Raw genomic sequence first — 13,523 nt, 5'->3', positions numbered from 1 at the left:
TGTTGCCACGACTTCAGGTCCCTGTATTTAATTTCATTTGATCATTGATTTAAAGATCATACCTCCACAGGACATAACCTGCTTAGCTACACCTACTCTTTCCTCAATAAAATCATTCAAATAAGTGTGGGGCAGCCAATCCATACTAAAAGTCTTCCAAACCAGTCGTTAAGTTGTTCATTATGTTATTTTTCTTGCGCAAGCATCACTATCATGGGGAGACAAGCCAAGATAATCATCCAATCCCAAGGGGGTTGTTCTCAAAATATTAGTTTAAAAATACTAATCATTATAACAATTGACTAAAAGAGCAGATTTTTGCATAGACAATATATATAAAAATCGAAGGACAAATACACTTTCAAGAGAAAAAGGGGAAAAAAAAAAAAAAAAAACCCAATGAGTATCCTATCCCATTTTGTCAAAAGTACAGTGTCTCCCACTACAAAGAAGTACTAAAAACGTCTTTCCAAGTTGTTTTCACCAGTCACAGGCCACTGCCTGTTGTCACTGCCTGGTAGTAGTAGCCTATCGGTGCTGGTGAAAAACACTTGCACCAAAAAAAGCAGCCTTTGGGTGATCAAGAACCCACTCTATTGCTAGTTTGACTGAAAGATCCTACTTCGTCATGATTTACTAAGAAACGTTCGGGGCTTCACTTTTTATCAACCTGCTTTTTCTATTTTATAATCATTTGTTTTTAATTTACTGTGATTATTAAGGGGTTAAGGCTACAATGCCTCCCTAGGGATATGTTCCAGAAAAATACATAGAGAAAAAGATTAAAATAATCAGCCAGATCGGATCGAGTCACATACAAGCCTCCTAGCATGGATATAAGTTCAACCTGGGTACATTAAAATTTTGTAGATTTTCTTTTTTCCTTTTTTTTGTTTTGAGGGTTTAGACATAGTGTGTGTGGGTGAGGATCTGAAACCGTTTTAGCCAAAAGAAAAAGAAAAAAATTCCATGATTTCATATTTTCAACTTGCAAATTTCGAATCTAAGTCCTAACAAGAAGAGAAAAAAAATCGAAGAAATGATAAAAACATTACATTCCCTTTACAAACTTAAAATTTAATAAACATACATCTATATTTTCTCTCTGAATTGCATGAACTTGGATTAAAGTATTCGACAGTGGGTACGTTATATGTTTTTTGAAACTTTTTTATATTAATGTTGAGAATTCAAAATCAAACAGTAAGAAATTTAAGAAATGATAAAAGCATTATATCCCATTACATACTTAAAATTTAACAAAAAAATTTTTACATTTTTCCTAATTTGGCTTGAATTTGAAATAAATTGTCGGGCATGGATATATTATTTTTTAATTATTTTTATATAAATTTTGAATATTTAAAATCATAAAAATAATAACAAAATTGAAAAGAAATCAATTTTGAATATATTAAAATAAAATAATAAGAATTATATTTTTTAAACTCTAAACCTTAAAACCTAAACTTTTACTAAAATAATTACACCACTTGCTTTCTAATTAAAAAGTGAAATGATAAAGAGAATTCCGATTAATCAAAATTTGATTATACCATCAAGTTGCATTATTATTAAATCATGTCCTCATTACTAATTTCTCACTCAAACTTACACTAATCTATAGTCCTTTTCCACACACTGTTCCTCTTGTTATTCCAAATCCATGATTGTTATATCTTGCATCTTGTTCTTTAGTATTTGCTAATAATGATCCCCCTCAAAAAAAAGTCGTATTAGTACTTAATTACTTTAAATTACTCTAAAAACCAATTCAAAATTTGTTTGGATATATGCACATGAAAGCAAAGGTTTGCAACATCATGGAGTGACAATTATCGAGTCCAACTGTTTTCCTAAAAATTAATAGTAATGACTGTGACATTGATTTTTCTTTTTTTGGGAGATGTGGTCCAATTTAGAAAAAAGGCAGTCGCCATTGCTAATGGGGCAAAATAAATAAGATTGAAGAGATCGTGCTCACATAATTAAATTATTATTATAAATTATGAATAAATAAAATTAAATGTCATAATGATGGAAGAATGTGGTCAAGCCCATCATGCGCTATCAATTTACGATGAGAATGAAAGCAGGAAAAATCATAGAAAATGACAAAAACACTGTCAACGAACAATAATTTTTATATGTAATATATATATATATATAATTTTGAATTGTTTTTGTTCGTTTTTATATTTTAACTTTGATGATTTATTATTGTTATTATTATTTAATTATACTGTTTGTGGATGAAATTGATTAAATGTGAACGGTTTCTGATTTAAGATAAGCTGCGCCTAACAATCTCACAAAAAATGATATACAAATTTTATGTGTGCTAGTTTGTTTGGTCTATTTTTAATCAGATGTTATTGTATTTAATAAATAGTACTAAAGGAGAACAGTAGGCTAATTAATTTCTCTAATATAAAAGGCCCCATTAAGAAGAAAGAAAATAAAAGATAATAGGGGGAAAATAGATTGGATATTTGGAGCTTAGAATTTATGCTTTTGAAATGAAAATAAAAAAAATTTAAATACTGCTCCATTACAAGAAAATTTCCTATTCAATATCTCAATCAAATGATAATTTTCTTTTCTTCTTTTAATGAATTTATATATTAATATTGACGTTTTACTTTCGTATTAAATTAATTATGATTGTAATTATACTCAAAATAACTTATCCAAATAAATATATAAAAAGTGATACTCTTTTATTTTTAAAGAGAATAAATGCTCTCGTGTAAATGACTTGTTTCAAAATTTTTCGATTTGGGTTTTTTTATATTAAAATCGGGGTGCGTCCTTCACAGAAAAAGAAAAAAGCTAACCAAATTCTTATAATTTGGTCTGAAAACCTAGTTGCATTTCAATCCTATGTTAAATTGGATTTATCCTATAAGAATTTAAGAACAGTCACGAAATCCCAATGGACCGACGAGACAAGATCACAATGATTTGAACCCAAAATATTTTAGTAGTGAACAGTTGATGATCAAATCTTTCAAATCAAATAGAAATTGGATCATTCAGAACCAGAAGCTTGAAAGAAAGCTTTAGGATTTCAGCAGTTAAAACGGAAACTAAAAGTGGCCTATTTGCTCATTATGGTCAAAATCGTTGCCGGGGATTGAATTGAAGTTAAAAAGATTGAGCTATAGCAGCCTCAGATAGGAAGAGCGGGAGAGTTAGCAGTCTCGGAATTGAAATGGCAACATGATTGGAAAGCTGAACAATTTTGAGAGCCAGTGTGATGGTAAAGAGAGTTTGGAAAGGGGAAAAAGAAAGTTTAGATAAGGTGGTAATTAGAGTGGGCCATTTTGGAACCGACTGCTGTGAATTCCTTGTCAAATCATCCAACTAATGACGGCTGATTAAGACATAATTTTATCTAATTTGCTTTTTTTTTTTTTCATATTTAGTAATAATCCAATGCAAGATATAAATAGGATGGCCAAAATAGAAGATCAATAGCGTGTAATTGAAGTAAATCTAAAATCTAAGCCTTTCGTCTCATTCCCCAGTTTAACCATTAATGCTTTTTATGAAAATTTTAACTTAATTTCTCACTTCGTTTCGTTAAATTATAACACTCGAAAAAAAGCATAATTGATCGGATTAAAGTAAGTTAATTTAACAAATTAATTATAGTTGTAATATTAAAATATTTAATAAAATTAAATTCGAATCCAAGGGTTTAGGGGAGAGGGAAAAAAGAGGGTAGTAATTAGAAAGCACTAAATGTAGACGTTGGGCAGTTGACCCAGGGGCTTTGTTGTGGAGGCAACGTCTTTCCCAGCCATGCCAACGGCAACGTGTCAAGTTGCTTTCAACCTAGCCCCATCAACGAAACAACGTTGCCCACCCCCCGTCAAAATATCCTGCACCGTTGCTTTTCTTTGGTTTTTTTTTTTTTTTCTACTTAGTTGTTGCATTTCGGTTGGTCGAGGATTACCCATTGCATTCCTCACCCTCCACCCCTTTCTGGACCCCACTTTACCACTTTTGTTTTTTGTTCTTCTTCATGGTCCTTGGCACCTTGGTCCCATCTCGTCCCCTGGTGGGTCCCTCAACCGCCCAAAAAGAACGGACCGTAATGGGCAAAGTCCTTTTGACCCACCCCCATCGACGCCAATTTTTTTTTTCCACCTTTTAGTCGCTAACCCTTTTTTTTTTTACCCTCTTGACAACAAAAGAAAAAAAAAAGGTGAAAAATAAAAATTACAAAAAAAAAAAAAAGAAAAGAAAAGAGGAACCTAACGTTTGACAAATGCGATCAGCTGTGTGCCGTGACCTTGAGAGAATTACGGCGTCGTTTTGCACTCTCTCAGGGAGGGGGCAGAGCAGACAGGACCGGATGCCCAGATCTTTAGAAAGAAGAACAAAAAAAAGGGACGGTTAAGATTAGAGCGACCTTCCCTAGACGATCACAGGGGGTGAATGGAGGGGGTTTGATGACGTCAATGAGACGGCGACACCGACGAGCCGTATAAAAAAAATCGATGTGTAGTGACGAAGGGGTGGGCCCCGCAGCCCAATGTCGAAGGGGTCCCCGAACAGAGCGGGAGAGATTGAAATCAAAAGGGGAGGCGGGTACACGTGGACGCTAATGACGCCCCTCCCGGTGTTGTCATTTCGGTAGATAGAAAATTAAAGAGTGGGTCCCACACGTCGTATGGGCGCCACGTCATGTGCACAGCAACTGGGACTCAGAGAGACAGAAAAAACAAAGAAAAACAAGAGAGATAGAGCTGCTGGAAATTTGTAGATTTGTAGGAATAGCATGGTAGCCGCTCACAGTAGGGTATACGGGATTTCCATCCTCTCATGTCTTTCGTTATTTCCACGTCATTTTTCTTTTTTTAATTGCATTTGATTTTCTTTAGAAAAGGCGGGACCCACCTTATTTTTATAATAGCTATAAGGATTAAGGACCCACTCTTCATTTGGAGGGACTTTATTCAGCTCTCGTCCGGCTTCTGCTACTGGCTTTCGTTCTTTAAAGCTACACTTCTCAAGTTTCTCTCTTTCTCCCTCTCAGTTTCTCTCTCTCTTTCTCTTAGCTTAAGCTAAATCCAAGTTTGTAGAGCTTCTGATCCAGTTACTCTCGGGCCTACAGTCTTGTATGTACCCTCTTCCTCTTCTCTCTCCTCCTCTTTCATGCTTTAAAACACTCACTCTTTTGCTGATTTTTTATAGTTTTTTGTGGGTAATGTGCGTACAGTTTACGAAAATTTCCGGCGAAGATTTGCCGGAGGATGGCATATATGTGCGCGGATAGTGGAAATCTAATGGCAATCGCTCAACAAGTTATAAAGCAAAAGCAACAGCAAGAGCAACAACAACAGCAACACCACCATCAGCAGCAACAGCTCCTTGGTCTCAATCCCTTTTCTATAAACCCTTGGCCCAATACACACCATGCCGTTTCCAACGCCCCCAATCTCGGGTACGGGCTTTCAGGACCTGGTTTTGCCGACCCGTTTCAGGGAGATACTGGAGAAGGGTTTCAGTTTCCAAACATCGAGCATCAATCCAGTGGGTTTCGGTTCCCGGATTTTTGTGGTGGTGCGGGTGGTGAGTTTGACTCGGACGAGTGGATGGATAGCTTAATGAACAGTGGGGATTCAACGGATAGTTCGAATCTGCCGTCTGGTTGTGAGGCGTGGCAGAACAATGGCGATTTTGGTCTCTACGGTGCCGATCCCTTTAGTGCTTGCCCGAATCGTCTCAGCGTGACGTGCTCTCCGCCGTCCGATCTGAACCGAGTGATTTTCTCAACAGAAGCACAGAAAAACCCTAACTCTCTTCAAGCTCAGCCTCAGTTATCTACGTGGGCCCCATCCCCTCCACCTCCTCCTCCTCAAGTGACCGTTAAAGAAACCAAAATAAGCACTCCTCCGAGCCAAACGCCATCCATAAACGACGTCGTAGGCGTCTCATCCGCCTCTCCCGAGGCCGAGTCAGCTCCCCCGCTTTTAAAAGCTTTACTCGACTGTGCCAGACTAGCTGAGTCGGAGCCTGAACGCGCGATTAAATCACTGATTCGACTCAGGGAATCAATATCAGAATGCGGAGATCCAACTGAAAGAGTGGCTTTTTACTTCACCGAAGCTCTCTATAGCAGAGTCTCGCGTCAAGCTGAGAAAAGATTGACTATTCTCGATACGACGTCGGAGGAGTTCACTCTCTCTTACAAAGCTTTGAACGACGCGTGTCCCTACTCAAAGTTTGCTCATTTGACGGCAAATCAAGCGATTCTCGAAGCAACGGAGAGAGCAAGTAAGATTCACATAGTGGACTTTGGAATTGTTCAAGGAGTTCAGTGGGCTGCTCTTTTGCAAGCGTTAGCTACGCGTTCTGCTGGAAAACCGACCCAAATCCGAATCTCGGGTATACCCGCTCCGGTTTTGGGAAAATCTCCAGCATCTTCTCTTTATGCTACTGGTAATCGTCTCCGTGACTTTGCGAAGCTCCTGGATTTGAATTTTGAGTTCGAACCAATTCTCACTCCAATTGAGGAGCTTAACGAGTTGAGTTTCCGGGTTGACCAGGATGAGGTGTTGGCTGTAAATTTCATGCTTCAATTGTACAATTTGTTGGATGAAGCTCCGGTCACTGTAGAAACCGCTCTCCTGTTGGCTAAATCTTTGAACCCGAAAATTGTGACATTGGGTGAGTACGAAGCGAGTTTGAATCGAGTCGGGTTCGAGAACCGGTTTAAGAATGCATTAAGGTATTACTCAGCCGTGTTCGAATCGTTGGAACCGAACTTGCCTCGAGACTCGCCAGAGAGGATCCAAGTTGAGAGACTATTACTTGGTCGAAGAATCGCGGGGGTTATTGGACCGGAAGAAGTGGAAAAACGGAGGGAACGGATGGAAGATAAAGAACAATGGAAGAATTTACTAGAGAGTGCAGGTTTTGAAACGGTAGCCCTTAGCCATTACGCGAGAAGTCAAGCGAGAATTCTGTTGTGGAATTACAATTACAGCTCTTCGTATTCACTGATTGAATCCCAACCTGGATTTCTCTCTTTAGCTTGGAACGAGGTGCCTCTACTCACGGTTTCATCGTGGCGTTGATGATTTGTGGGATTTTCGCGTTCACAGTTGTAAAATTTTCCACCTGGTAATTTTTCTCTAGTGTGGAATGGAACAGATTTTGATCTGGGAAGACTCTGGGGCCTCAGCTCAGTGAAACAGTGGTAATATTTTAAGGGGCAATTGAGAAGCTTTTTAGGGTTATTTCCATGGTTATATTAATTTTTTTCATTTTGATTTTGATCTTAGATTTATCTTTTGGTTATTTTAGTTCTGGGTTCTGTTTTTGTTGGGTTTTTTTTTTTTCTTTTATGAACAGGTTTGGAACTTTCAGCATGACAAAAATTGTAACATAGGGGAAAATGAAATTCGAGAACAACTTTTCCCTTAGGGTGTCTAGCAACTTTGCTTTGTATATAAATTTGAAACCTTTTGATATGGTTTATTTCTTTTTCCTTTCCTAGTTTCATGTTATTGTCAATGTAGACTTTAGTTCAGTGCCATTGCAATAGAAGGTGAAAACTGATTTAATGACTAAGAAACTATAGTTTCTCGTGCTCTTTCTTTGAACTTGAAGCCTTGTTCTGGTCACTGGTTGCCCCCTGAATGAAAGACCCTGTGACTCTGTCTATATTTACTAATGTGATCAGATTTTTCACCTGGCCTTGCACCCTGCAGGGTGTAGTAAAAACCATGAACAAAGAGTTAAAAATGTCACTCTCTTTCACAGGCACTGGAATTGGGTGTTTTGATTGAGACCGAGTCTTGGGTTGAACTGGGATTTTCTGTATTTGGTGTTTGATGAGGACCAACACAGTACTTATGATTTCATGGAACAGGGTTTTCTGATTAAGACTTTTACATAGAAACTCTGCCTTTGCGTAAATTATATGGCAGGTAATCTTTTTATCTTTTCTCTCGATCAACTTTCAATCTTTGGGCTGCTGCTATCTTACAGTACCCATCATTTTCCTTTGTTATTCGGCTGGGAAAGGACTTTGAATTTCGCTTGCGGTGGTTGTTGCCATCCCTGCTATTCTTATTTTTCTAAATCTATGGCAGGCCTTTCTACTGTTGGTTATAAGATTTAATGGCAGTCATTGTCATCTTGAATCAAACTCTAAATCTCCCTCTTTCTCTCTCTTTGTGGGAGGAATTGAACGTGAGATTTTATCCCCTGATTGCGGGTTTCTCATTTGATTTTAGAGTTTTGTTAAAATCTTGATTGTCTAATTTCCACCCAATAGTGGAAAATGAAGGGAGGGACACAAGTGAGTAGCTTGAACATGATATCCCATCCTTTGACATAATTGAGATGGAACCAGGGCGATGAAAGCTGCCTGTTTCCAACTCCCTGATAACCAATGGGCCAAGAACAGGACAAGGTTGGTGATGGGGTTTTTGCATGATGTTGTTTCTAGTCCACTGATTGAGACCGGCATGGGGTCACTTCTAGCCATAAGATTGTTGAGAGTCGAGACGTTGAACCCCCCATATAACTAGAGTACCCTTTTAGGGTTCTGGTATGGGTCCTCTTTCAACTCTCTTTGTCAATGCTCTTCCATCACACAGCTCATCTGATATGTTCCCTGTAAGAACTTGTTTCACCCTAAATTTGCAAAGAAAATTGACTCTCAATCTTCTGCCTAAATACCATATATATTCAAGATTTGGCCTGCATTTTGGTATCCTGATGGATGGATGCCTTACAACATTGATAAACCTGATACCATTAACTAGATCCATGTCAAGTTCTGGTTTCATCTTACACGTGAACCGTTTGCACCTATGCAGAGGAGAGGTTTCTCCCTTCTTTCTCTTTTCTGCAAGGGTCCAATTTTGTAGTCGGATGGTTCTCTCGTCTTTTCGTTAGCTTGGTACTTGACTGAATTTTCTCCCAGCCAAAACTCTAATATTGAACAATGGACCATGGAAAATCAAAGTCATCGATCTTCCAACACTGCGATTGTTGCTTCCAATTTACTTTGGGGGAATTGAAATTTTGTGGAGACCTAACACCCTTCCCTTACCTTTTCTTTTTGTTTTTTTTTTATATTTTTTTTCTTCAATGAATTAGGACGAGAACCCCACCTGCATAAACAGGAGAGACAGTCCATCAGAGAAATGGCATTAAAATCCACTGAAGGCGGCCCGAAAAGACTGAATAATGCTGGCAAATCAAGGGCCGAAGGCGCCCAAAGAGCTCTGACATCATGCACGTACCCATGTACTATGTGGGTGACCGTATCACCTCCCCCCTACTCCTTAGCTCTTATTGTTGGTACTGAAGGTGCGTGATGAGATCAGCAAGCTGCCAGTAGCAGCAACGGTCGAGTGGTCCCACAATCTGGAGACATGAGACTCTGAACTGTATTAGTTAAAGTGACGTGTCCTCTCTCTCTCTCTCTCTCTCTCTATATATCCTGCTCTAGACTTAGACTAGACTAATCCTGACACTGCAACTTTTTTTTTTCCTCGGCAGCGTATCTCTCGCCTTCATTTTATTGTTTTCTAAATAAAGGCTTTGTTTTTGCTGGTTTGGTACAGAGCCCAAGTAGCACAAGAATAAGGATTTGAATTTGCCCCATTTTATTTATTTATTTTTTGTGTTGAAGAATCAGAAAATAGAATTTTAATTATCTGGAATTTGAGCCAAATTTGCTAGCTTCCATCTCCATATACTCAATAAGAGAGTAGTTATTGTGGAGCATTTGATTTTAGGATGTGGACATGACAATAAAGCTTGGAATGCAAATAGCAATTTACAGTGGATATTGAAGGCTGTATGGCATTTCTTCTCCGTTATACTCTCTTCTTTTATCATGTTTGCAATTTAAACTAATTTTACAAGTTTATATTTGATATATTGTTCATGTATAATATTTATATACAATTAATTAATTACAAAATATCATGTAAAATTAAAAATTCAAAAATCTTTCAAATTAAATATTTTTTAAATTATGAATATTTTTTAAAAGTTTTAATTTTCAAATTAAGTTATTAACAAAATAGTAATATTTCGTTTTATACATTATTTGTGCATCAAATATGAATTTTAATTTTACTTCTTTAGCATATTGATGTTTATTTATTAATAAAATATCAACATTTAATTAATTGATAATGTATAAATTAATTATCAAACTTTAATTTTACTCATTTATACTATAAAGATGGACCTCACCTCGCCATACTATATGGACGTGTTTATGGGCCAGGATGAGGTTAGAATCTGGGGTGATGGACCGTCTACGCAACATGGGCCTTGGCCATCCGAACAGTGGAATTGGTCTCCTCGGACATTGTCACGCGAACGTTGAGTCTGTGTCGATATCTTAAAAGGCCAGTCGACTGCGGCAACCTGTGGTTGTTCCTAAGCATGTGATTCGCCACCATTAGAATAGCTCTAGGCTCGTTATCCACAAACCAAGCTTTGCCTGCAGAAGTGCCATCTGGGGGAGACTCACCGGCATAAAAAGCAGAAAGCCCCACGTAACCAGAAGCTATATACGAACTCGACACGTCTCCAAGACATTTCCACGTGTCGTACTGTGACAGAAGGTTTCTGGTATTTTCTTTGTGGTAAGGTCTGGATCAGCACTTTTGAACCAGCCTCAATTTCTGTCATTATACCCTTAATGCAATGTATTTATTGGCTAAAATCACTTCCTTTTGATGAGTATATATTAGTCTCTTCACAACTGGAAAGAAAACGAAAATGAATCGGGCAATTCGATCAGTTCGAGCTCAGCCACCAGCAATTTTCTCCTCTTCCCTGCAATCTTCTTTAGGCCACAAAAGGTCAGTGATCAGCTTCAGGCCTGTTACAAGTTCTTCTAAGGGTTCAGGAAATCCACAAACCATGGACGAGACAGAAAAAAATCCTAACGAAAAAACTGGGTTAGTAACATGAACACTATTGAAATTTGCTTGACTACACTCCTCCCTTTTCTGTTGTCTGAATTGTTCATGTTGAATTCTGTTTGTTAAGAGATGTGATGTCTCATTCATTTGGAGAGGGGTATGCCACGAGGTCGGATGAAGAAGGATTTGGAGGGACATATGGAGGGAATCAGAGTAACTCTAAAATAGAAATGGACAAGGAGATTCATGAAAATCATCCAGGTGAGTTGAAGGCTGTCTGTAAGTACATTCATTAATCATCAAAGTTGTAGAAAAACTCTACTTACTTTAATTGCTCTGCGTTTGCTTTGTGCATGAAGCTTATGACAAGACACAGGGGAGTGAAGTGAAAGAGAAGGAGAAAGCCAGGCACCAAACCCAGGCTTCGAGTTAACTTGGAAGATCAGAGATTTGATGTTTATGAGATATATTTTGCTCTGGAATTTTTCTCTCTTGGACTAATCTATCTACGCTGTGAAAGCTGCTGAAGCTTTCTTTTTTCTTTCAGTATATTTGTTAATGTGAATTGCTGGTCCTTGGGACACCCTGGCTCGCTTATTATAAGCCTTGAAGTGGCATATAGGTTTTAGGGTTTTAATGGGATAAATTTTGAACCATTTGGATACTGATAATTTCTTGTATCAGTTGAGAAGCAAACTCCCTATTTCCATTCGCAAATAAAAAAATGATGACGGGCTTTTTAAAATGTCCATGGGCCAAGGTCAGTAGCGGCTTAGATTGGTTTAACGTCGATCCGATCGTTTTTATAGTTTTAATTTTTTAAATATATTTTGTGAATTTTTTCCTGTCAATTCACACTCACTCAATACCTTTTATGAAAAAGAAATTATTAAAATATTTTCAATTCAAAATTAATTAAATTTATTTTAAATATATTTTTAATTTATTATAAATTTTAAAATGATTTTTTTTTCTTCTTGTTGTCTTCCCTATTTCATCCTTTCAACTATAATATAAACTCAAAATACGGTACCACCATTTATTTTGTGTTGCTATCAGCTGATCAACTACAAGATTCTACATTATCAAATATAATTGTGGAGGTTTACAATACAAAGATGGGTCTTGTCTCTTTTCCTAAATTACATATGAGGAACTGTTTTCATAAGAGAACCTAAGTTCTAAACTTAGCTACTGTTTACTATATTTCGGTAGCTAAAATAAAATAAAGGTTAAACTTAAATGAAATATTTTTTTCTCCCTTCAAAAATTAATTAATTTTAAATGTTGAAATTAGACCATTTACTGTGAGAATAATTATTTGAAAATTTTAATTTTGTTAACAAAATAAGTCATTAATAAGATGGACACAATTAAAAATTAGAGGTGAATTTTTAATTTGACATTTATTTAATTTTTAATTTTTTAAAAATTAAATTAATTAAAATTTCAATAAAAATTATTCAATATCGATTTAACTTTATCTTAAAACAAAAATTAATTTGTTCCATATAATCGATTTGATTAGTTTTAATAAATATTAAATATAAAAAGTATATTTAAAAGACTTTTAGTTAATTTGTTGATAATGTTTATACATAAAATCTAAATGTATTTAGTTTAATTATATGTATTTGAAATTATTAATAATATATCATATTTAAAACAATTTATTGATAATTAATTTTTTATTACGATTGAGTTGTATATATTTGATAATTAAATAAAATACTTAGTTAGAGTTATTAGATGATATTGTTACTCATAATCTAATTAAATATTATAATTGAACTAGATAATAGTTTTATATAATAAGAACTCTAACTAAATAAGCTATATAATTATTTTAATAATTTTGATAAAAAAATTGATTCAAATAATCAAATAAATCGTTTTTTTTTAAAATATTAAATTACATTAATGCTTGTTTGGTTTTTAACTTATCTATTTATTAAAAATAAAAATTAGATCAAATATGATTTTTTGAAAAACTTTTAAAAAAATAATTTTTAAAAAAATAAATTAAAAAAAAAGAGATTAAAAAAGTTTTATGGAGGAGCTTTCTCTTTAAAAAAAAAAACACATTAATTTTTTAAAAAATATCATTTTTTCAATCAATCTCTCTCTCTTCTTATTCCCTTTTCAAATTATCATTTTTCAATGTAAATCGCGATTTCTCTTTCCTCAATCTCTTTTTGTAAAAATTACTAAAAAACACAAAAAACCTAATAATAAAATATGCACTCTAGCATTTGTTTCATTAATTGGTGCATAATCTCTTTACTTAAAGAGCAGGATTTGAATCTTCCTTCCCCCAATTATAAAAAAAAAACCTAATAACAAAAAAAAAATTTAAAATTCAAAACTGCGTTCAATAGTATTTCAAGATTTTTTTCTCTTTTTCACAAAAAAAGATTTTAATGTTAAATTCATTATTTCATCTTTTTTCTTTTTTTTTTTTGAGTTCTTTATTGATATTTTTATTTTAATATTTGATATTATATATAAATTTAGGTGATTGAAAATGTTATGAATACTCTTTATGATAATTTTAAATAAAATTAAAATTTATATAATTTATTTTATTAAATAGTTTATTAAATAATT

General features: G+C 35.2%; 2 protein-coding genes across 3 annotated transcripts; both read left to right on the top strand.

Annotated features, from left to right (window-relative positions):
* Positions 1–4,956: 4,956 nt before the first annotated feature.
* On the top strand, positions 4,957–7,487 carry LOC18610943 (SCARECROW-LIKE protein 7-like). The gene is made up of 2 exons (XM_018114145.2): positions 4,957–5,129; positions 5,231–7,487. The coding sequence occupies exon 2, from the start codon at positions 5,265–5,267 to the stop codon at positions 7,089–7,091; it is 1,827 nt and encodes a 608-aa protein (XP_017969634.2). The 5' UTR covers positions 4,957–5,129; positions 5,231–5,264; the 3' UTR covers positions 7,092–7,487.
* A 2,970-nt stretch (positions 7,488–10,457) lies between these two features.
* LOC18610942 (late embryogenesis abundant protein) lies at positions 10,458–11,572 on the top strand. Of its 2 annotated transcripts, XM_007046891.3 has the most exons (4): positions 10,458–10,634; positions 10,743–10,952; positions 11,044–11,177; positions 11,276–11,572. In XM_007046891.3, exons 2-4 carry the CDS (start codon positions 10,771–10,773, stop codon positions 11,347–11,349), a joined length of 390 nt encoding a protein of 129 aa, XP_007046953.3. In that variant the 5' UTR covers positions 10,458–10,634; positions 10,743–10,770; the 3' UTR covers positions 11,350–11,572. The 2 variants fall into 2 exon arrangements, with proteins under 2 accessions (XP_007046953.3, XP_088666055.1); XM_088809929.1 differs by lacking the exon at positions 10,458–10,634 and having other exon boundaries at positions 10,728–10,952.
* Positions 11,573–13,523: the final 1,951 nt, after the last annotated feature.

Source organism: Theobroma cacao, chromosome 1 (genome assembly GCF_053813885.1).
Source record: "Theobroma cacao isolate CCN51 chromosome 1, ASM5381388v1, whole genome shotgun sequence".
NCBI lineage: Eukaryota > Viridiplantae > Streptophyta > Magnoliopsida > Malvales > Malvaceae > Theobroma > Theobroma cacao.
Note: the sequence above shows the minus strand (reverse complement) of the source record. Positions and strands in the feature narration are given on the sequence as shown.